The sequence below is a fragment of the Zalophus californianus genome, chromosome 12 (genome assembly GCF_009762305.2).
Source record: "Zalophus californianus isolate mZalCal1 chromosome 12, mZalCal1.pri.v2, whole genome shotgun sequence".
Lineage (NCBI taxonomy): Eukaryota > Metazoa > Chordata > Mammalia > Carnivora > Otariidae > Zalophus > Zalophus californianus.
The window spans coordinates 61,881,441-61,906,694 of NC_045606.1; the positions used below are offsets into that span (position 1 = coordinate 61,881,441).

Genomic DNA, 25,254 nt, shown 5'->3' on the forward strand with positions numbered 1-25,254 from the left:
AAATGTGGTTTCATTAGTTCTTCGAGAAGAAACCACCCGAGGAACAACGTTGGCTAACCAATGGATGATCAACCAGGGCCAAAGTACCAACATTGAGTAGAATCAAGACAAGAACAACTAGAAAATTATGCTCTCGCCGGTTTTCTACCTTTCTGAGTCACATTGTTTAGGGTGTATCTTTTGTAAGCAGCATGTAGTACATGCCATAGAAGGCCCATTTAAAAAATCAGGACAACTTAGACATAATATAGCCAACAAATAGTAACAAGGAGTTAGTTATGCTATGGAAAGGAAAATGAGGAATGGTGTTGGGAGGTAATAAATAAACGCCGGCTTTCTTACCTGTTGGAGATAAGAATATATCATTTAAACCTGATATATTAAAAATAGAGCTATATTTAAATAATAAAGGACAGACTACAAGAATTAAACAAGTTAATAAAAGCTACTAAAATCAGGTGCTGGGGAAGAGGAGAGAGGAAGCAGAAGTTTACTACTTTTTATAACAAGGAGGCAATAGATACTATCTAAATAAATTGAGGATGTAAAATTTTTATTATCAAGTTAGCCACTGGAAGAACAAAAAACATAATATAAAACTCCCAAGTCATCAGAATAAATAAATATAGAACAAAGCAGATGGCACTGTCACTATAATGAACTATTTATGAAGAAGCTGTAAAAAGAGAGAGCATAATATAAAATATGATGGTACCTAAGATCAAATATTCCTTTCATTTTAATAGATACGAATATAGCTGATTTCAAATAATAAGAGAAAATCTTAGATGGCCTCATAAAAAACCTCAACTATATACAGTGTTTAAAAGGCACACCCAAACAAAAGTATCTCTGAAAGGCTAAAGGTAAAAACCTGTGCAAAGACAAGGCTCATATCCTTAAAATGAGTCAAATTTGAATTCTAGGTAAAAACATTAGATGAGTCAAAGAAGCAGGCTTTATAATGATAAAGGGTACAATAAATTATGACAATCTAATAGTTATGAATATCCAAGAACCAAATAACATAGAATCAACATTCACACTATGTAGAAAGAAAAAAAAATAGAAACATTTGTCATCCCACAATAGATCAAATTTTTTAAATGATATATAAAATACCTAAATGACATAATTCATAAGGTAGATATGTGGGGTATTGTTTGAATTCTATACCCTGCTAGTAGAAAATAAATCTACTTTTCAAGAGCAGGAAACATTCACAAAACTGATTATATAGTAGGTAACAAATGATTCACAATAAAATCCAAACAATGAAAAAATTCTTTGATCGAATTTCAACAAGCCACAAATTAATTACAAACTAGAAAGCAAAAGAGTCCACCATTGGAAAATTATATAAATAAACACCTCTATCTGAACCAACTCTTGGGTAAAAGAAAAATCTACACCAGAATTACAGAATATTTAGAAAGGAATGATTGTGAAAATACTGCATATCAGAATCTATGAGATTCATAAGAAAAAGACAAACCCCTAGCCTTATATTTTCTAATACTAAACAGGCAGAATGAAATGAGTGAACTGAGCATCCAACTCAGGGAGTTAGCAAAAGAACAAAATAAACTCAAGCAGAAGAAATGAATTAGTAAAAATGAAAACTTCAATTAAGGTATTATAAAATAAAATGGAAACAAAATAATCAAATGATTAGCCAATTTCATAGAGAAGCAAGGGGAAAAACACTAATACATGAAATGAGAATTAGAAATGGGGAAATAATCACAGACACAGAAGATATTAAAAGAATTGTAAGGGACGTTTGCAAAATATAAAAATAAACAGCAATATAAAGGAAATGAACCTCAAGACTTATATAGCATGGATTTACCAAAGAGGCAAACTTATACTTCTTTAAAGTCAATATTTCATTGAGAAACACCCCAAGGCCACAGCTTGGATTTTGTAAAATATGGTTATAATACTGAAGATGTAACTTACTCTTTTAGCAAAGTATGGAAGGTGTGGTCTATCAGCACTGAGGCTATGCCCCTATTTTGAATTACAACCCAACTTGCAAATGTAATACTTTCAAAGGCTCTACAGTCCCATTGAGCTTTCCCATTTGAACTGTCCGATTTAAAATCTATAGTTAAGCGCTCAGGCAACATTTCTCCTACATGGGTTACTTACAATGGCTTATGGCATCTGGGTTAAAATATTAAGTCAATAAAAATAATTTACTGAATCATAATTACTAAAAAATAGTTCCAGTCCAGTGAGCTAACATTCCATTCCCAATAGGCAAGAAATTCAATAAGGTTATTTTCACATTGCCTCTAGCACCTTTTCATTCAATTCAAGCATATGTGTTTGCAAACAAGTTTTCCTTTATGGGAAAAAATGTGCACATATTTAAGAAATTTCTCATATCCACTCACAATTAAAAGAAGGAATCACTTCAATACCTCAAACTTACATGAGTTAGCTATCACCTTCCTTTGGCTATAGATTAAATACTCCCAGCCATAGGGGGTGTTATTGCTCAAGCAATATTAAAGAAAGCATATGATAATGGGGAGTGGTTATTTACAGAAAATCCTCTCACTAATATTAAAAAAATAGCTTCCGGAAAAATGGCAGAGTCATTCTTGTATAGACAAGGCCCACCTGTCCAGCTCTAGTTCCTCGCACACCACTGGGCTCTCCTTGAGAAGAAGTCTGAGACCAAGCAATGACTTTGCAAGGGGAAACAGCCATATGCAGAATAGGGTAGGTGATGGTATAGTCACATAACAGCTTAGGGGAGCATGTGTGTGTACAGGTGTTGATGTGCACCCCTAGACAGTATGAAGGAAGTGTAGAACATTTAATGCCAGAAGGACCCTAAGGAAACATCTGGCCTAACCTTCCCCTAAATCCCACCCACCCCACCCCTCAGCCACCATCGCCACCACCTCCTAAAACACAAGTCATAGATAAGACCACTGGGAACTAGAAGAGGGATTTGATTAGTCCCATGAACCAGTTGGAGTAAAAACTCTAATAAAGGGTCTTCTGGACTTTGTTGAATATGCTGTTGACTCTGGTCCCACCTCATCACTAGATACTGTGTAAAGTTTCAGAAGAAAAAACACACATATACAGATGCCTTCTACAGTTTTTCCATTCAAACTAGAATCACAGAATAAGAGTAATCATAGAGGAGTAATTTGCTTCCAAAAATCAAGTAACCACTGAAAGAGCCTATCTCTTGTCAGTTTAGGGGACAAAGTTGAGACTGGGGTCATGAGTAGTATTCTGTGCAGTCTCAGAGATCTCCCAGTCCATGACATGAACCACCCTTCTTAAAGTAACCAGAAGTAACTGAATTAACTGTACTGATGTGAGTCGGCTATAATCTAGGCCCCACAGTCTGCATGTCATCTTGCCTTCAATCTCAGGACCTCATGTCTTGAAGCAGTTGTTTTAAGGGCAGCTCTTCTTAAGAAGAGGGGAGTGGGGGTGGGTGGATGGGTTAGCCTGGTGATGGGTATTAAAGAGGGCATGTTCTGAATGGAGCACTGGGTTTTATATGCAAACAATGAATCATGGAACACTGCATCAAAAACTAATGATGTAATGTATGGTGATTAACATAACAATAATAATAAAAAAGAAGACATCAGTTTTGATACTATGTATTAATTTCCCGATTTCTCTACTTCTGTGTACCTTTTATTATTTAATTTTCAAGTATTGCCTACTCATTAAAGACTCTGGCTACCCATGTAGAAAACACAACCTTGTGTCTTAGGATGTAGTACGTTTAAATATAATTGAAACAATAGCTTCTGATTTCCTGATCACAAATTGCCACACCTCACTTTGGAATTTGACAACATGGCTTATCTGCTCAAAAGAAACAACCCAATCTACTGTAACAGATCATTATGAGTTAAAGATTAACATCTTAATCCCACACAATGATGCAAAAGCAACCACCATTTGGTCAACCCATTAGAATGAGGAGTAAAAGGGTGATATTTTGACAAAAACTGACAAAAAGAATTTTTTTTTCCAAACAGAAATGCATAGGACAGAAATACCATGATGTTCTGAGAACCAAAATTTAGGTAAGAGTCAAACATCCCATGAGCAAGAGGCCAGGAAATTTAAAAAAAAAAAAAGCTGTGAACCCTTCCTCCCCAAAGAAAATGATTGCAACGCCAATCGTCTTATTATAGCATTGCTGAAATATAAAACTCAGAAACTACCTAGTGCTGATGGCCCTGAGGAGTAGCACAACAAGATACCTGTCTGAAGAATTCCTCCAGGAGTGACATTGTCCAGCGATGATGGAGCTCCCATGCTTTTGCAGGATGGCTAATGTCCGCCGTGTGCAACATCAGGGATAATGCTTTTGGCTTTTCAACTCTATAAACCCAAAGGACCCAAACATGTGATGACCAAACTTTCAGAACCTCAGTAAGAGTTTTTAATAATCATTAATTTCTTCATCTCTTCCATTCTCCCATCTTAAACCCCATGTCAGCTGAAGTGTGGGGGAAGCATCATTTCATCCTACAACTGGGATATTCATCAGCTTAGTCTCCATGCTTATTGAGCTGGACACCTCATAAACAGACTCCAAACAACTTCTGGAATGACTGCATCATTCAAAAAGACAATAAGAATCTAAGAGTCACTCACTGACTTTTGTTGCCCCTGTACTGAGTGAATCTTTGATTATGTAGTTTCCCACAAAGAATTATTTTAAATTCTTAACTGGGGGCAAATTGTTACTGGCCCTCTTATTTATTTCAACCCTGATGAAAATCTGTATGTGATATGTACAACTGTCATGCTCTCTCCTCCACCAGCCCCACTTCATGTGACCATTCAGTGAGGCTCTCTGAAGAAGGTGCAACAACATGGACAAATACCAGTTCAAACACCTATAAAAACACATGATGTCACAGGTCCACTCACGCTTCTGGCTGTTGCAGAGCAGTCTTCATTGCTTTGATTTGTTGGAAATGGCAGGACATATCCGTGGCCATCACCATCTCAATTACCAAGGTCCGAAACTCCCTTTCAGGGATACCCCATGGAGAGAGAAGCATGGAAGTAAAAAAATGGAAAATAAAAATTCGCTTATATTCTTTGCCACTTCTAAGCAAAATCGGTTAGTTAGTGGTGACATTTCTAATCAACTTGAGCTTTTTAGGTGGGCTTTTTTTTTATAAGGAATAAGTGAAGGTTAAGGATTAAGAAAATCATTAATTAGGAATATGACATGTGGAACGTACATATCACTCAGTATGGCTTAGTTCTCTGAATCTTTACATAATGGTTAGCACAAAGATATTCAATGAACAGCTGATCATTTAATTAAAATATAAGTACTATTTGCATCGCAGTAGATTCAGAACTTTGTAAGGATTTAAATGATTTTGCCTCTAATTTTCGAAACACCTTGATCTGTATTTATAGCTACAAAGACTTGCAGGCTTGCTATATACATCACAATGTGTGTTAAGCATTTTAAATGGATTATATCATTATTATAAATTTACCAAACCACAAGGTAAATTTTATTATCTATTTTCTAGAAATTAAATTTTACAACAGTGTGAAGGGGTTAAGTAACTTCCTAAATGCCATGCAACTAGTAATTGTGTCCATATTCAAACTCAGGTGTGCCGAAATTCATTCAAAAACACACAACGTCATTTAGGCAACAGAATTAGAAATAATTTTTGAGTGTCAAAATAATTTCCTTAGCACAGTTTTGAAAGATTTTTAAAAGAAGTTCAAAACAAATAGAAGGCAAAAAATGAATGTTAAAAGAAAAAAACTCAGATTTAAGAGGCTAAGACAAGAGCAACACAAGTTTCCTAAGGTAACAAGCAGCAAGTATTTCCAAAGTACCTATAATATATTCGAATATTTGTGTTAAAAAAAAAAGAGAGAAAGAGAGAAGGCAGAGAAGAGAGAGAAAGGGGAGAGAGAGAAAAAAGGGAGAGGACAAGTGGGGAGGAGAGAGGGAAGGAGACAGGGGATGAAGAGAAAGGAGGCGAGAGAAAGGGTGCCATAAACATTTCAAGTGGTATTATTTCTCCAAAAGCAGCATACTTCGTCTCTCCTCATGGTTCCTTTCCTAGGCTCCAAATCTCTCTCCTGTCTCATCCTTACCTCCAGTCATCCTTTGAGAGGTTGATCAAAATATTCATTTCCTCATCTTCTTGCAGAAGGCGATAAGCTGCACTTAAATGGTGATTTTCTAATACAGACTTATCGTTGTACAGAATAGCAGGGTCAGACCTGAACAGAAAGCCAAGCAAAATAATTTAGGATGTTAAACGGTTGAGATTTTTCAGGTGACTCTCTCAAGCTAGAATACACCATCTTTTTCCCTATGTTCAACAGTTATCTTTGCCCCCATGCCACTGATGTCAACGAATAAGCTAAAACCAACACTACAAATTATCAATAGATATATGTAGGGTATTTTAATGTTAATATGTTAACGTGAAATATGTGCTATCCAAACTGAGAACTCTCTGAAAGCTGTTCCATAACCAGATCTCAATGATTTCTACAAGTAGCATAGGGGATTTCATAAAACATGGGTCAACTCAAACTTCCTTGTATTTTCTGGAATGCCTTTAAGTTTTTTAAAAATTTTATTCAGTGAGAGAATTTATTATCATTATAATGCTCTGAACACATACCACCTGGTAGGTACAGTTTGCCAAGTTCCTCTGGTAGTACCTTGACCTTAACATTTTGCCATGTGGAGGCCATATGTGTAAGAGTGAGGGTTAAGAATATAAGGATTATAAGACAGTTGCTAATCACTTCCTCTCAGACCACTGCACCAAACACAGAGCTGTACACTATTTCAATACCGTCAATTTAATGAAAACTTAGATTATTATAGCTTGTTTCTCATCAAGGAAGCTGAGTCTCAGTGATGTAAAATGACTTCACAGAGCCCCACAGTGCCTACGTGGCAGGGCTGGGATAAAGGAAGGTCTTCTGAGAGTTCGGCCACTGGTCCCCACCATAATTTGTACCTGTCATTGGCCAACCTTTGGGATATACCTAGCATACCTTTAAAGTGTTAGGCTTAACATACCATCAAAGGACAAAGAACTTCGTTACGGATTTAATTTTCTGTATAGGGCTCACATGGGCTGAGATGCTTTGAATAAAGTTCTATTAAAGAAGACCAATGCTTAAATTTTATTCCAAAGCAAGCGTAACGGAATCCACTGGAATTTCCTCACTCCTATGGAGATAACACAAAACATGCAAACCCTGTGGTGAAAGATCTGATAGTGTATCTGTTAAGTCAGGCTCCAAATGATGTATATTTCATGACATTAAGCTCTTTTCCAGTTGCTGTAATTAAGCCATTTCCTCTGAGTTGAGATGGGTTTTGATACTGGTCTCCAGCAAAGACCCATGTACAGTTGCTCCACCCACCTCTCTTCCTTCAGCAGGTGCGATTCACCACAGCCTCCGTCCTCAGAGCAAAGATTCCACTCACAGATATCCACTAAACAGAGCTGCTCTGTGGAATTCCCTGTATTTATTTATTTTTTTAAAGATTTTATTTATTTATTTGAGAGAGAGAGAGAGAGAGAATGAGAGATAGAGAGCACGAGGGAAGAGGGTCAGAGGGAGAAGCAGACTCCCCACTGAGCGGGGAGCCCGATGCGGGACTCGATCCCGGGACTCCAGGATCATGACCTGAGCCGAAGGCAGTCGCTTAACCAACTGAGCCACCCAGGCGCCCTGGAATTCCCTGTATTTAAAGCCCTTGCAACAGAACCACAAAAAGCGGCTTCCCAGCAGCTGAGGTTCTCTACGTGAGGAAGCCAGAGGTAGACAATGAAGCTGGCGGCTTACATCCTTTTGTCTGCTGCCATGCTATTGAAATTCCCCATCTGAACAGAGATCAGACAATACTGTCTTCTTTTGTGTAACCCACGATTAAGTGTTGGGTTCATTAAATACATGTAGATTGATTTAATGAACACAAACCTATCTGGCGTGTGCACCTGCTTTTTTCAAGTGAAACCGCAAGTATTTATTTAAATCCTCATCTCTCCCTGCTACATCATTCCTCTTAGCCATGCCATCTTTCCCCAAATTCTAACTTCTTTCAGTTACTATGTCAAGGCCCAATTAACCCTGCTATCAGAGTCTCTCCAGTGTCATAGAATTGTCTAAAGAGAGGGTAAGTTCTTAGGCTAGGACAGGACAAAGTTGCATCCTAAATGGAAAAGACAAATGACTGGTACTGCTTGCCTGGAATTCTGTGTTGAGTGGAAGACTAAGGATAAATACGAAGCTTGGTTTAAAGAAAATTGATTAGCGATGTCTGTTACAGTCAAGAGGTTCAGAGTTGGGCACTTGGACCCATACTTAATTCCCCCCCCCCAGAGATCTGTGTTTACCTCTGAAGTTCATCATAGTGGGTACACAGATTATCTATGGTGAAGGCAGTCTGCATGAGACAACCCAGTTCCCCAAGCCCTCTGCCAGGGAGCAATGCAAGCATCAAAAAGAGCAGGGATGAAGTCAGGAAGGATGAGAAGAATGTCCCCAGAATCCCAGAGGTCATAGGGCAAGAAGGCTCAGGTATTGTACGTGTGGACAGAAACACCCTGATCCTGGCCCATCCTCACTGATTCAGTCTACATGGCATCTGTACCTTTTTGCCAACTGTTCTACCACCTAATAGAAATAGGTAGAGTATGCACAATACATATACAAGGAAACAAATAGCTAGCATTCGAATAGAGAAGAAAAGGATATCCATATTCGATGTGAATAACGTATGAGAATTGGGAGCAGATGGCTTCTCAAACTCTAAATCTTGACGGAAGTTGACCAGGATGATCTCTTGTTGAAAAGTTCATTTTTTCAGAAACGCAAAATAGAGTAACCATGCAAAAAAAAAGGTGGCTGATACCCTTCTGACTTCTCAAACTCTACTCCTACCCCCTCCTGCCTCCTCGCAAACATCCAGCATCCTCACCGTGTCTGAATGTGGAAATTGTTGGTGGTTCCTGTGTGCTCATAGTCGTGGATGGCAGCTGAGAAGATGATAGCAAAGATCTCCAGCTCTGTCAGCCAGTTCTGAAAGGGAGATTGCAGGGCAATCAGATAATCTGTCTCTTTCTCAAAGTCTTCAGCTTGCTGACAACACACTGCATCGCTGCCTTTCCACCCTGCAGCTGGAAAGCTATTGCCAAATACACGTTTTCTGACAGACGGAATTTCCTTCCCCCTATGAGGAGACTGGGGGATATGGTATTTGGAAGTAGCTTGCCCAGCAAGGTTGAGAAAGCTAACTAGTAGTTTTATTACTTTTTTTCAAGGAAGCAAAAATCAAGGAACACGAAGACTTTAAAAACCCTCATTGTATTCTTTCCCAAATTCCAAGTAAAGTTCTTAGGGAGACATAGAAAAAAATATATGTTAAAAATTTTAACACAATACCAGAACTAAGAGTAACAGAAAATCTAATGTCTACCTACTAGAAAGTGGGTATATGTAGACAGAAGGAAAGATAACACCTGGCCTTCTGCCTTATGCATGCTGATGTTTGAAGAGACCCCCTCACTCCCAACCATGCCACCAAAATTGGCTGTAGTCCAAGGTTCTCAAATTGTGTTCCCTGAACCATCAGAGGTAGCATCACCTGGCAGCTTATATTACACATGTTCTTGATATATTCCATACATATATACTTTTTTCATTTTGGCAATGTCTTTAAATTCTTCCCCAGTAACCTGTCCCCACCCATCAGCTTCAACTTGCTCTACCTACCCATCCTCCCCCCCACCACACCACCAATATAGCTCCTTCTCCAAACTTCTGCAAAGTTAACTTAACATTTTAAAATAAGATTAAAAGGCTATCTTGGAGCCTGTCGCGCCCTGCTTCGAACAGAACTTCTAAAATGACAAATATGTCTGGAACACTGTAGTCTGAGGCTATTTCTGTTGGCTCTAAGTAGGGTCTCTGGAAGTGTTTATACTCGAGATGAAACCGAATTCCGTCCAGGCAAGAGAATACTCATGTGTACAAAGGAAAAGATGATTCCTGGTGGCGAACCCAACAAAACCAGAGTAGTCTGAGGAAAGGTAACTCATGCTCATGGAAATAGTGACATGATTCATGCCAAATTCCAAAGCAACCTTCCTGCTAAGGCCTTTGGACACAGAACCCATGTTATGTTGTATCCCTCAAGGATTTAAACGGGGGGGGGGTGTCGGGGGGGAGGAGAGGGGCGGAGGGAGAGGGAGATGCAGGTTCCCTACTGAGCATGGAGCCCTGGACCCAGAGATCATGACCTCAGCTGAAGGCAGATGTTTAACCAACTGAGCCACCCAGGTGCCCCTCAAGGCTTCATATTTTAATATGGTCCAGATTTTCTTGCCTTTTCCAAGTTAATTACTGTGAACCCAGAAGATTTTATGACAACCCATAAGAAATAAAAAATTAAGTCCCACATGAATTTTATTCCAGATTTATCGAACTGTGACAAGGCACAAGCCACAGATCCTGTCCGTTATTTCCTATCTACAAAAAATGAGTGTCACAACTAATTCAATGACAGGGACAACTGGTAGTGGTGGACTTCAGGAAGCAAGCCCTGAAGGGCGTAGGGGCAAACGGGGGTCAGTGGACACGTGAAGGAAAATGACATGGGCAAAACTGCTTGAGGGAACAGTATTCTCAAGTTGTGCATTTTGTATGTGAATGACAGTTTCTTTAGTAATGTTTTCACCCCTGTATCAGTTTTCTATTGCTACCTTAAATTACCACAAACTGCAGGTTCAAAGAACATCTCCCATTTATTGGCACAAGGTTCTGGAGGTCAGAAAGCAGCACAGTGTGGCTGGATTTTTCCAGTGAGGATCTCACACGGCTGAAATCAAGGTGTTGGCAGGGCTGTGTTCTTTTCTGGAAGCTCTGTGGAAAAATCTGTTTCCAGGTACATTTAAGGCATTGGCAAAAATCATTTCCTACTCAGACTTTCCACTTGGCTCTCTCCATCTTCAAGCTAGCAACAGCCAGTTGAGTCCTCACAGCTGCTCATCACGCCTCTTGACTTGCAAGAACCCACAAGATTACATTGGGCCCACCTGGGGAATCGAAGCTCATCTCCCTATTTTATGGTCCTCTGGTTAGTGACCTTCATTGTATTAGTGTTTTGCCATCTAATGTAACATTAGTAAGTGTTACGACAGAGGGCAAAGGTCATGGGGGCCAAAATTCTGCAGACCACAAACACTAATAAAATTATTTAGCACTCTTTAGCCATTTAGTGTTTCCTGTATAAATATGATGATGGCATATATGATCAAAAGAACAAGATACACAGCCTCTCCCCTTTAAAAAAAAAATAAGCAAGGGGAAAATTAATGGCACTTGCCTGACAAAGCAATGAAAGGGGCCAAGGGACGGCTTTGGAGTTTGGAATCCTTTGACATAAATCAAAATTTGACTGGAGCTCAAAGTCTGATTCATATTTATTCAATCAACAACTTTTCAGTCTAATTCTGTTCAAGGATTTTTCCCTTAAAAGTGGGCAAAATAATTCTGAAAGAATTCAAGCATCTTCTCCACATCTAAGTAAAGCAATAATGAGTAATATAAACAGATTACAATGAGTAATACTGTTGATGTTGAAGCCCAGACATCACTTTATCAATGGGATGTTTTGATTCCCCATGTGTCTTACAGTTTATAAAACTGAAATGATTTAAAGCATTTCTCCCTCTTGGTTTGTAATGGAAAGTTAGAGTAACAATATGTTCTTCATTCATCAGAATGCTCCCCCCTGTTTCTGTAAGCTTGCAATGAAAGAAGTTTGTTTTGAGCTGCATTTCCAAGAGAGAGTGGGCGGGAAGTAGTTTCTATATTTAAGAATGATTCTGAATATGGCCTGAATTGATAATGAAAATTCAATGGCAAATGAGCTCATTTAAGAACAGCATGCAGTACATTATGATCATTGGTTGCTGTAACATTCACGTTAATGATAACGTGCATTAGCATAAATACTTGGGAGTTTTTCTTGAGGGCTAAAAAAGCTGTGTATGATTTACCTTTATATCTCCATAGTATACTGCACACAGCAGGTACTAACTAAATATATGTTGAAATAGATCAGTCCAAAGTACATTTGCCATCTATGTTGATCCTCACCAGGATACTTTCAAGTATCACATAAGGATACTGAGGTGCAAGAATATCAGGGGCTCTTTTTTTTTTTTTCTTGACCACAGGCATTGTAGAAATATGGCTAAATATTTAAATGCATGGCGTGAGAAATCAGTCCTGGGACCGAATCATAGCTCTGCTCCTCTATTTGTCTCCTTGGCTGCAATAACAAAATGCCACCAACTAGGCGGCTTAAACCACAGAACTTTATTTTCTCACAGTCTGGAGGCTAGCAGTCCAAGATCAAAGTATTGGCAGGGTCAGTTTGCAGTGAGTGTCCTCTCCCCAGGTTGCAGATGGTCCTTTTTGTGCCATGTCCTCACATGGTCTTTCCTCTGTGCACGCACATGTCTGCCATCTTAATCTTCTTTTTGTAGAAGGACAACAGTCACACTGGATCAGGGCCACCCACGTGACCTAATTACCTCTTTAAAGACCTTCTGTCCAAATACAGTCACGTTCTGAGGCACTGGAGATTAGGACTTTCAACAACATAATCTGGGGGCGGGGAAGGGGGAAGACAAAATTCCACCTATGACAGAGACTTTATAACAGGGCAATCTTCACTCTGTGAATGGGTTTCCTCCTATTTTTCTCCTGAATTTCTGTCATTTTCTTGTTGATAACTTTCTATCATCTGGATCTTAATCCCATATTTTCCTCAAGTACTTACATCATTATGATGATTCTTTTTATCCTACAGGTTTTAATTTTCATACACTCAGCTTAATCAGTATTTTTATATAACTTTTGTGTTTTGAGGCTTATATAAGAAAGAATTTCCTGTTTCAAGGAAATAAACATATTCTCATATTTTCTTCTAATATGATCAAATTTTTTGTATTCAAATCTTTAATTCATTGGTCCAATATTAGGTGATTGGTTAAAGTAGAACAAAAACATTCTTTTCTTTCCCCAAATGAACCATAGTTCCCAAAACATTTTTTGACCTGAGTCATTTTCCCTGTAATGTTGTTGTCTATAGATGTGTCCTTACCTTCTCACCTGAATTCTTTCTTCATTATACTCTTGTCAGTGGTCCATCCTCACCAAAGCACTGAGACCACTCATGTCAAGGCCACTAATGACTTCCATGTTGCCAAAGGCAGTGGTCACTTGTCTATCCTCATCCTATTTGACATTTTGGCATGTCCCATACAATTCACTATTCTCTTTTGAAGCACTTACTTTCCTTGGCTTCCATGCTCGCACTGTTGGCTTTTATTCCAATGTCACTGACCACTCCATTTTAGTTACTACTGTTGGCTCTAATTCTTTACCTTCATTTTAAACTTGAGGCTGTTCCAGGACTCACTTCAGAGCCCCTACTACTTCTCTATTCACACTCGCTCTTCAGGTGATCTCAACTAATTCCATGTCTTTCTATAATATTGATATGCCCAAGATTGCCTAATCTACATGTCCACCCCTAACCTCTCCCCAGAGCTCTCGAATCCATTCATTCTCTTCCCGCTTGACACTTCCACAATGATGTCTAATGAGGACCTGAAACTCAACATGTCTAAATCAAAACTGTGCTCAATAAATATTTGGGCTTAGTTTTTGAGAAACTTTACTCAACTTCATTCATGTATTTGGTGATTTTTGCACAAATACCACCCTGTCTTTATTACTACAGCTTCAGCAGATATTTTAACACCTAGTAGAATAAGAACTATACCAAGGCATACATTGTCTTTTTCAAAACTCTTTTTTCTAAAGTTGTGAAATATCTATTTTACATATATCTCAGACTCAGCTTATCATGTTTCATTATTCTTTATTGGTATTGCTTTGAATTTATAGATCAGTTTGAAGAAAATTGACATCTATATAACACTGAAGCTTTGCATTAAAAACATAATGTATTTTCTTTCTTATTTAAACATTGTTTTTCTGCTCTTTAATTTAGTTTTACAGTTTCCTTTTTATCAGTTTTGAAGTTCTTCATTAGTAACTTATCAATTTAAAAAAAAAAAACAACTCTCCAGAATGTAGGTTCCTCTATTATGCTTGTTAATTTCCAATGTCTAAGTCAGCTATTTTTTTAAGATTTTATTTATTTATTTGAGAGAGAGAGAATTAGTGGGGGGGGCAGAGGGAGAAGCAGGCTCTCTGCTGAGCAAGCAGCCCAATGTGGGACTTGATGCCAGGACCCTGGGATCATGACCTGAGCCGAAGGCACATGCTTAACCGACTGCACCACCCAGGTGCCCTAGGACAGTTATTTTATCTACATCTGATTGAGGTCTTTTATTTGACCTAATAATTTGTAGTTGGATTTTCTTGATTTTTTAAAAGAGATGGTCAAATTATTTTCACAGGATACTTCTTCAACTTTTTTAGATACTACATTGCATTGGATGAGACCTCCAGAAAAATGCTCGATAGCAACATTAGTGTGGCCATCCCTGTTTTGCTCCATGTTTTCAAGGAACCACCATTAACTAAGTCTGCTCTGTGCTTCTGACAGAAATCTTTTATCACATTAAACAGGTCCCCTTGATAGTGTTTCTATAATATAAAAAATTATAGCTTTTTTAAATAATATTTTTAAGAAGCCAGCTTTACAATAAAGAAGAACTGAAATTGTTGAGAGGTTTTGAGAAAATCCAGCAAAGTTTTACTAACAACAATTTCTAACTGTTGAACTTCCTTCATGAGGCAGACCGAGCACTTCGCATTTTTGATAGTTTATTCCTAACTGCCACAGTATTTCTATAAGATAGAATATTTTTCACCATTTTAAAAATGCGAAAATCCTGACTCAGAGATTTAAGCAATTTATCATAGGTCACTAAATCTAATAAGTAATTACTCAAGGATTTATGACCCACTATATCTAGCTCCAAAGCCCACACTCCTCCCACTGTGTTCCATTTTTAATTCAGTGAGATATTAGACCAAGTCTTTCAACATGCCCTAGAGGAAAAAATAACGAATGTGTTGAGTTTATGGGCTAATTAATAACCACAGCCAAACAATGTCTACTTTGATGTTGACTCTGAAGATTTCAAAGGAAAAAGTCATAGAGACCTAACAGAGAACTGGCTGTTCATCACTAATAGCTATATCTTGTAAAATTAACAGCTTTTATCAAGGCAAAGAGGGCAAAGGGAGAGATAACCAAGTTAAACAGGCCAGTTCATACAATGGATTACAGAACAGGGATTCAAAAACAACTAAAGAGCTGAAATGTTGGGTCAAAACAAATAAGAAAAATTTCAAATGATTAGAAGTAAAGATTGCCCCTGAGGTCAAACAAATTGAACACACGTACGTAGGATGAGAATAATCAATAATCCTCATGAAAAAGATCAAATGGTTTAAACCAAAAGCTAACTGTGTGCAGTGTGGTTGCCAGGCATACTTGATATGATTTCTATTTGATATGATATGATTTCTACTTGATATGATATGATATGATTCCAGATGTGGAGACATCTGGAAATACATACTTAGTTCTAGAAATTATATTTAATGTGGTCATAGCCGAATAAAGATGCAAGTCACTACCACATATTTATTTCATCAAGTCCAGGATGCAGAAAATAGCAGAAGCCGTAAAGAGCCCCAAGACCTTCAGTGATAGTTAGACAATTCTTGGGGAGCAGGAAGTCCACGCACCAACGCACTTCTTGTGGGCTCAACCTCATCAGAATAGGAATAGCCTCCAGTAAAAAGAACCATCATCACATCTTTTGTGTAATCTAGGAGTTCCTATCAGTACTTACCGCTACCCCTGTCTTATAAAGGAGGTAATGCACAGTCTGCGTAACGTCGGCGGCATGCATTAAATTGTGGTACGGATTTTTATGCTTGCTGTATCCTACTTCCAGGGCCTCCACAAATGAGACAAGGGCAGAAATGGGGATCTGAAAGAGAGCAGTAAGGTTAAGTAGCCAGTGATTTGGTAGCTTTAAGTGAGGAAGCACAAGTCTAAGGCACTCGAGCTGCCTCTTCCTGGGAGCATAACATGGCACATGAAGAAATCAGAACTTTTTAAAATGAGTTAAAACTACTGAAGGAATTATCAGATGATTTGAAAATCTCACAGTAAGTCCCTGGTTTAAGAAGAGTCTGCCCTGCAAATTGTTTTTTGTTGTTGCTGTTGTTGTTCTCAGTCCAGAACCCCAGAATTGTCTCAAAGATATTTAGGGCAAAGGGTATGTGTTCACCTATTTCTCAAGCAGAGGTTCAAGTCTTTTATTTCTTTTTTTTTTCAAGTCTTTTATTTCTTGAGAAATAAATGGATACATACTGTGTAGCACATCTCATTTATTTTGTGGGAAAACATAAAGTACATAAGGATCTTAAGTTGTAAAATGATTGCAAAACAAACACAAGCCGCCACCTCCTGAAAACTGTGCCCTTAGGAGGAATGATTGTATGTGCTGGACACACAAAAAAAATACAAAACAAAACATGTGATAGCCTGTTATATACAAGAACAGAAACAGAGTGTGTTCTTATGTCTCTTACTTGGCAATTTATTATTGTTGCATTGCAATTTGGAATTGTAGCCTAATTCCTATTCTGTCTCAAATATGTATAATATACATAACCTTCATTTTCTATGTGGCAGAAAATAAAGAACAAATGCAAAATGTCTGCACAAAAGAAGGGGACCCTGAAAACATTCATTGTATTTCTTTTCTGGGTTAATTCCTTGGTTTAGGGTTAATTATCAAATACAACCCTGGGATAAAAAGAGAAAACGTGGGTTCCAGGAGACCAATAATCACATAAGTTAGAAAAAAAAAAAATAAGGAAAATGCTTTACTGTAATGCTTCATGAGAGCCTATAACATGTTCTTCCTTGAGGAGATCCTTCTATATTTACCAGTTGTGGATTCTTAAAAATTTAAATATTGCCTCATATGCCAGAGATTAATTCATTATCAGCTTTAAAAATGAATATCCAATAACCCCAGGTTCTTTGGGCTGTTCATGAGAGATCCATGAGACACGAAAATGCTAGGTAAAGGTGTGCATATGTGCACAAGAGCTGTATTCTGTGGAAAGTGTCCTGAGCATCCACCAGATTTTCAGGCCAATTTCTGACACAAAGAAATTAAGAACCACTGCCATAAAGTATTTATGGCTATGTAGGAAATATGCCCCCAAGTACACAGTCCTTAGGAAGGTGATAAAGAACCATGCTGTCTAGAGAAATCAATACCTTATATTCAAAAACCCTTGCATTTTCCAGGGGCTCATCCCCATGATGAGAGAAGTCTGAGGAGCATGATACGATAGATGTCACCAGATGAACGCACAGACTCCCTGGAGAACCTGGCTGGACGTCTAGAGTCCATGGTATTACAAAGCAGAGGGGATTGAACACTGAAAACAATTCATGCTCTTTACTTAAAGTTGAAGAATTAATTTGAAGCATGAATGGCTGGGAAATACTGATGATCTGTCACGGATGATAAGTGAGAGCATTTGTCTGAATTTGAGCCAAGTGGTGGGGAAAAAAGTCTGCAGAGACAGCGGATGCACACTCTGTCTCCATTACTGTGCCAGCAGCGATCGACAGTACACGAAATCAGGCTGAAATGAGATCTGCGGGGAGAGCCGTTCGGGAGTTCCGCTAGTCCACACTTCGGCCTGTACTTCTAGGAAGACTGGGATCCAACCGGGTGGTTCCAGCCTCTCTCGCCTGCTATGAGCCCCACCCAGCAAGGGCTTAAGGAAAAGTTCCCACCACCACAGAGTTCAGGGCAGCAGCTGTCTGGATGAATCTTCCCAAGTCACCTATAGCAGTGTTCAGTCTATATTAAAAGGATGTCTTAGCTCAAAAGTCATGGAAGGATGGTCTTGGTCTTACCCCAAAAGTCATGGAAGGATGGACAAATGTGAAGCATCTGGGCACCTGCCTTCGGCTCAGACCATGATCCTGGAGTCCCCGGATCGAGCCCCCAATTGGGCTCCCTGCTCAGTGGAGAGTCTGCTTCTGCCTCCCCCACCCCCACCAACTCCTGCTCTCTCGCTCACTCTCTCTCTCTCTAAAATAAATAAACAAAATCTTTAAAAAAGAAAAAATGGACAAATGCATGCATTTTTTTTTAAAAGTAGGCACTGACCTTGAAACGGCTGATCAGATCATAACGCGTGAGTAATTCATAGAAAATGAATTTCAGTGCATGATCCCCGCTGGCTTCATTGAGGGAAAAGACATCAAAGGACCACTTGTCCACATCCTGCACGGCAGGGCAGGGAGAAAGACTGCATTAGTCCACAGCCACTCATACAGCTACCCGTCTTCCCCCTCGGGGAGTCGCCCTGCAACCCTCACCCAGGATTTCACAGCCCAAGACTCTAACAGCATTTCTGCCCTCAAACTTTTCCCAACTTGGCAGACCTGCACAGCATTTACTGATAAAATAATTAAATAGTCTTACTACTTATAACAACAGCTATAATTTATTGAATGCCTACCATATGCGAGGTGTTGTGATCAGTGATAAATACATAATGTATCCTGAAACAACTCTAAGTGGCAGGTATTATTAGTCACATCTTTCTGATGAGAAAACTGAGAAGTTAATTTCCCTAAGATCCATCACAAGTGAAGTGCTAAGGACACAAGTGGGACCAGGACACAAACATGGTCAACAGATGCCTAAGCTCAGGCCCTTTCCATTAAGCCTGTCACTACCACTGCGGAATTTCAAATGTTTATTTCACTTCACGACAACCTAAGGTGCTTCCCTACTCCAAACTTCTCCCCAGTCCCTTCCTATTACCTACTGACTTCCTCTTAGTCCACAGTTGAGAATGTTAACCCACTTAAAAGTATTCAGAAACATGTGTGATATAGAATACAAATCATGTGTCCCTTCAGTTCAAACTGGTGAGCTAAAATCACAGAGAAAGACTTCATTTCATGAAAGAGAAAAATGCTACCACTTCTGGAAGCAGTGATCTGAGAACCTAGTCCTCAAATCTGTAAGTCACTTTACCAAAAAAAGTAAAACTAAGAGCTAAGCACTCCTCACACATCAGTCTTGAAGTTCAAAGCCTTATTTGTCTACAAATAGCTACCCCAAAATATATGTAAACATTGTCTGATGTGTCTTTGACTTACAACCAGATACTTGTGGATGTAGTAAACAAAGGTGTGGTTAAGCAAGAGCCAAAGCAACAGTCATTTGGTTTCTTGTGTCAAGAGCTTCACTTTCAGGGGCACCTTGGTGGCTCAGTCGGTTAAGTGTGTGCCTTCAGCTCAGGTCATGATCCCAGGGTCCTGGGATCAAGTCCCACATTGGGCTCCTTGCTTCTCCCTCTGCCTGCCACTCCCCCTGCTCTCTCTCTCTTGCTCTCTCTGACAAATAAATAAATACAATCTTAAAAAAAAAGTTTCACTTTCAGTAATTATAGAAAGTGTGCTGTCATAAGCAGACACATGTGAGACCACATAAGGACACAAGTGAGACCACACTGAGTCCAGGAAAAGTCAGATGGTTCCCTGGAAGAGACTCTTCTGGAACTGCTGGCCTGAGTGGCTCTCACCTCAGCCCCCAATGCATTCTAACATCATCCATCTATCCCACCCTGTCCCTCCTCCAAAGACCAAAGACCATCCCAAGGCCATCAAGGGTCTTCCTCATGGACACCAGGGCACAGGAAAACTGAATTGTATATATAGGGAAAACCAAACTTTTCCAAAAAGTTGACACGTAGTGGTAACCTCACCTCAGCCTTCTGACATTTCTCCTCCATTATAACAACTAAAGAAATTGCTATAAGCTGAGCACATTTTCTGTGCCAGGCACAGTGAGAAGTGTTTATAGACATTTGCTAATCCTCACAACCCTAGAAATAGGTGTTACTTTCCCCACTTTTACAGATGGCTACCTCAGAGAGATGAAGGGAGGCGTCTAATGCCATTTGGTAGCAGAACCAGGTAATAACCCCACTGGCATCATCGTCAACAGTGATATCATTGTCAACAGAGGAGATTGTAAACTCAATGAATATATGCTGTGAGCCAGGCCTCATGCCCTAAATACCCCAATAGGGCCTAAGCCATAGATAGTGGGGCCATTTAAGATTAACCCAAGACCTAAAGCTTCACCTTAGCTACTATAATTGACATTGTCATGACATCCATTAGTCCTACGGAAAAGACCAGTGACAACACAATAGGTGAGAAAACATTTTGTCATGTCTGCAATTTTTACTCCTATTCTCCAGAATGAATAAAAAAGAGAAAGGCTATCACTGAAAATACAGAAACGATCACAGTAAGAAGTCATGATTTATTCAGATTATTAGAACTTAGAGAAACAGGAAGATTAGTGTGAGTAGTCAGTGGGATGTTCTCTCTCGTTACTCATTTTTAAAAGGGACTTAGCTGTGATTCTCAAATTTTCATGTTCTTCAGAACCACCTGGGGTGCTCAGGAAAAAAATGCTGATTCTCAGCTGAGGGACTTGCAGAATCCTGGCCTGGGACCTAGAATCTGCATTTTTAACAAGCACCTAGTTTAACTGTCTTTAACCGTCTCAAGCCTCTCTTACCAAACATGGCCCAAGGCCCATTCCTGAGGAAAAACTTCAGGAACTTCCTATGAGTCTAAAGTAATTGAAGCCTGAACCTCCTCTCTTCCTCCCACTTTAAACCTAGAGTCTACCAAGGGTGTCCCTTCCTAAGTTACACAACAGATGCCTTCTAAACAATAATACACTTCTACAATTCCAATAACCCCACCTCAAAAGCCTAGAGAGAAAACTCCCCAAATCAGAAGCTGGCATATATTGGATGGAAAAAATTAAAAGAACAAAAGAGCAACATATGTCAAATTTAGAGATCGGTGGCGGTTAATTATTCTCTTACTTAATGTGATTTCATGCCATGTTCTTACATTAATCACAAAGGTTAACATGACCACGGCATGACGGTTATTTTATTGAATTGTATTCTCTCAGTTTTGGGAGAAATTTCCTATAATAGAAGAAAGTATTGGCCATCCCATGTAAACCTTTGGCAGTGTAGTAGAAAAAAACCATTTTTTAACAGGTACTACCTAAAAAAAGAAAGTATCTGTGTGATCCCACCAACTCATCTTCAATCCACTGCAGATTAAACCAGAGTCTGGGGGGGGGGGGGAATACTGTTAAAAGATCTTAAACTCCCCTAGTAAATAGGGGACAGGATCAAGAGAAAGTACAGCTCTAGCCTTATGCATATTATCCTCAATAATTGTGCAGAAGGGTAGCAGTTTGGAGAGTTAGCACTCATTCCTGGTCTGAATCATCTAGGTTCCTTTCCCCTCAGAAAGACAACATGTGTGCCTCTGAGAATGACTTTTCCCTACGCATGAAATAACAATTCATGCACATCCTAGGATGTTCCACATTTTCTTCAGTTATTTTGCATAGAAAAGATTCTCCAGTCTAGAGGAAATATTTTTATAAATTTCTTAATACTGGTATAACCATCTGTATTTATGTTCATAATAAGAGAAGAAATTAAATATAAAGGATTCTTTTAATGTCCCTAAGATTTCACTGAATGTTTTGGGTTCGTTTATGAATATCAATGCAGCTTCCTAGTGGGTGTTATGAAACATCAGATCTCATGCCGTGATTTCACTGATTACATGGGAAATGTGGCTGTAAATTACACTGGGTGCACTGGGCACTGGTGGGGAGACCAAACAGGAGCAAGAGGAAACATGTATCTTCTTGCCGCATCCTTCTTGAGCATCTTTCCTGTTCTTAGCATGAGTTAAGAGACAGAAAATGGATGGGGGCCTGGGTGGCTCAGTTGGTCAAGGGTCTGTCTTTGGCTCAGGTCATGATCCTGGAGTCCCAGGATCAAGTCCCACGTTGGGCTCCCTGCTCAGTGGGGAGTCTGCTTCTCCCTCTGCCTTTACCCTGCTCTCTCTCTCTGTCTCAAATAAATAAATAAAATCTTAAAAAAAAATAAAGGTAGTTAAAAAAAGAGAAAGAAAATGGACAACTGAGAATCCGAATATAGGGTCTCACAAATTCAACTAGTGAATGTCTTTGAGGCAAGAGAAAGACACTGAAATACAAAATCAAAATGGCCCTAAAAGTCTTTCTTGACATTAAGTTGATCATGAAGCTCTCCCATGCCTGATTCCATGAGTAGGTAATTTAAGTTAACTTCTGAAACCATCACCAGGTAATACATGTTTCAGGTTTCAGAGACAGACAACCAATAGCCATAACAATAGTCAGAATGGGGAACCTGGGTTGCACAGTTGGTTAAGTGTCCTACTCTTGGTTTTGGCTCAAGTAATGATCCCAGGGTCGGGGGATTGAGCCACACGTCGGGCTCTGCACTCAGCAGGGAGTCTGTTTGAGGTTCTCTCTCCCTCTCCCTCTGTCCCTCCTGCTTATGCTCTCTCTCTTTCTCTAAAATAAATAAATAAATCTTAACACACACACAAAATAGTCAGTATGCTAGGATGTCCCTATGCAAATGGATGACTCGATTCTGTGTATAGATATCATGCAATGTCAACCAGCCAAGTGATCCTGGCCCTTAGCACAGCCCCACCCTCAAATCCAGAAGCCAAATCAGCTTTAGCACAGCCAGCATGGCTTTAAACCAGTGGATCTGAACTGACACATACATAAGAATCCACTTTGAGGCTCTTAGAGAATATTCTATATAATTCTAAGAGCTTGCCTGAGTGGGAGTAGTTCTGCAAGATTTAGCTCATTGTAACTCAAACGCCTATGTAACTTCCCATTGAACTTTAGGGCTCTGTGAGAGTCTTGGGTAAACAGTAGGATATATAGGTTCTGGGGACACATTCAGGCAGTAAAATGTTACTGAGAGCTTACTATGTGATTGGAACTCTGGTATCACACTTTAGTTCTTCTGGCTCTAACTAACTAACTGTATCTTTTTAAAAATCTCACTAAGTCTCAGTTTCTTCATCTACAAAATGGACTTAGAGTAGATAATCAGACAATGATACAACTACAATCACCAAAGATCCCCCTGATGGTGATGTAGAAAGAAATGAGACTCACACAGTTTGATTTAAAAAAAAAAAAAAATCAAGTCAAAGGCAAAAAGATCATGATACTGTAAGAACAGATAAGTAAAAAATAATGAAAGAAATAAGTCAGGGATGACTGGGAAACCTGTAAGTGAACCATAAATGAAAGCCTCTTATTTTCTAACAACAAATGTATCTACTTTTTATAAGATACCATGTACACTGTCAGACTTTTTCTCTGGTATTACCTTTAATGCTTCAATAACAGCTGGTGGGTAGCTCAGTCCAACCATGTTGGATGTTCGTCTATACATTCTGGCAAAGTCAGAGGGGAAAAATGCAATATTTTATCTTACGAAAAAGAATTAGCAAGCCACAGACTTACACTAAGCACTGACAAATATGAGAAGTCATGTCATTGGGTGAACCAAGAAACATAACAGTTTTTTTATAACCTTTTTCATAGTCATTTAAGTGACCTAAGAAAGGGTTACATTCAAGAGAAATTAAAGCAATCCCACATACATGAATTATTGGAAACCAAAAAAAAAATTAATCGATGGGCCCCAAGTTGTAAATTCAATTATTAAAATGGGTCACTTCTTCTACTAGAAGTGAATTATAGTACAGCATAAATAGTATGCAAAGTAGTACTTTAACCTGAATGAGGAACTCCTATGGGCAACCCATTTGGAAGAGCTTGTTCTTTAGAACTGTCAAAAACAAGAAGGGAAATGTCCCAGGTGAACTTTGAACTGAATGTGGCATTTCTAAAACCTGTAGACGTGCAATAAGGATTATAGGAAGAATAAATTGATTTGTGTAATAAGGATTGTAGGAAGAATAAATCAATTTCTGGTATCTATTTCTGGGGAAGGGGGCAATTTAATTAAAGAGCAAAATGGCTAACAAAATTGGAAAGCGTCATGGGGAACTCAAAGCCTTTAAATGAACTGTCCCCCCTCCCAGGTCAACAACCTCAAGGCATCCCTGCCCTGTTCCACATATGTCAAAGGATGATGGATTAGATGATGTCCTTTTTTAAAAAATGGGAGACTGAACTTAAACCAAACCTTTTCTAGTTAACAAAAAGAATTCTGAGCAAAGGCAAAGTCTTGTCCTAATGATGCGACAAAGATTAAAGAAATATGTTTTAGCAATCTCTCCTTCAAGACTATCTATTTCCATTCTGAAAATTCGGAATTTTCAGTGTTTATACAGATACAAAAATTACATCAAAGCAAAGCTTCCTGTTATTGGAAACTGGTGTCCCTTTTGCTGCTTTGGTCACTGACTGATAGCCATCTTTACCTCTCCACAAATATCCCAGCCTGTACTGCATGGACGATGCTCTTGAACCGTGGCTTCTCCTCGCTCCTTCTGAGCATCATCCCCATCTGCCTCGTGAAGGTGGAGGCCAGCCAGTCTCGGACCTCAGAAGGCACTGCATCTGACTGAATGTCACTGAGTTCATCCTCCGTATCCAGGAGTCGCCTGAACGCAAGAAACACAACCAGGACACTGAGATTACATCTGAAGTTAGAGCTCTCTGTTCACAATGGCTGCTCCCTCTTTCCACCCCACCTGCCTCCACAGATACAAAGAAACCAAATTAAAAACGGCCACAAAAAATATAGCACCTTTTTGGTAAGGCTTGTAAAAGCTCACCATTATGTTTCAGGATGGTTCTCTCTACCAGACTGCACAAAAACAAAGAAATCAGAGAAAGTAAAAAATGCTCCATCTCAGGCTCTAAGAGCACCCAGTATCTTTATTCCTAGGTTTGTGGAATTTGAATGGGATCTAAATCTTCCCTTTAAAAATGCATTCACAGGGAGGTTTCCATAGATGGACCATGTGGCATTATTTTGTGTTTAAAAAAAAAAAGAACATTTAAAGACTTTGCTATAGACAACAATACTGCATCACAAACTTCAAAGTTGCTAAGAGACTAGGTCTTAATTGTTCCCAGCACAAAAAAATAATGAAGATTCTGTGGCATTATAGAGGTGTTAGCTAACGCTCTGGTGGTAATCATATTACAATATATAAGTGCATTAAATCACCACACTGTA

General features: G+C 39.0%; 1 protein-coding gene across 8 annotated transcripts in view; it reads right to left on the reverse strand.

The window, feature by feature from the left end:
- PDE1C (phosphodiesterase 1C) overlaps positions 1-25,254 on the reverse strand; it is a 537,291-nt gene that overhangs the window by 75,663 nt on the left and 436,374 nt on the right. For all 8 annotated transcript variants that reach the window (XM_027575051.2, XM_027575055.2, XM_027575054.2 and 5 more), the window contains 8 exons: positions 24,491-24,673; positions 23,428-23,494; positions 18,282-18,398; positions 15,927-16,067; positions 8,996-9,096; positions 6,139-6,267; positions 4,933-5,034; positions 4,257-4,377 (listed from right to left, as the gene is read on the reverse strand). In XM_027575051.2, coding sequence (XP_027430852.1) covers positions 4,257-4,377; positions 4,933-5,034; positions 6,139-6,267; positions 8,996-9,096; positions 15,927-16,067; positions 18,282-18,398; positions 23,428-23,494; positions 24,491-24,673 — 961 coding nt within the window. The remainder of the gene's footprint in view (positions 1-4,256; positions 4,378-4,932; positions 5,035-6,138; positions 6,268-8,995; positions 9,097-15,926; positions 16,068-18,281; positions 18,399-23,427; positions 23,495-24,490; positions 24,674-25,254) is intronic.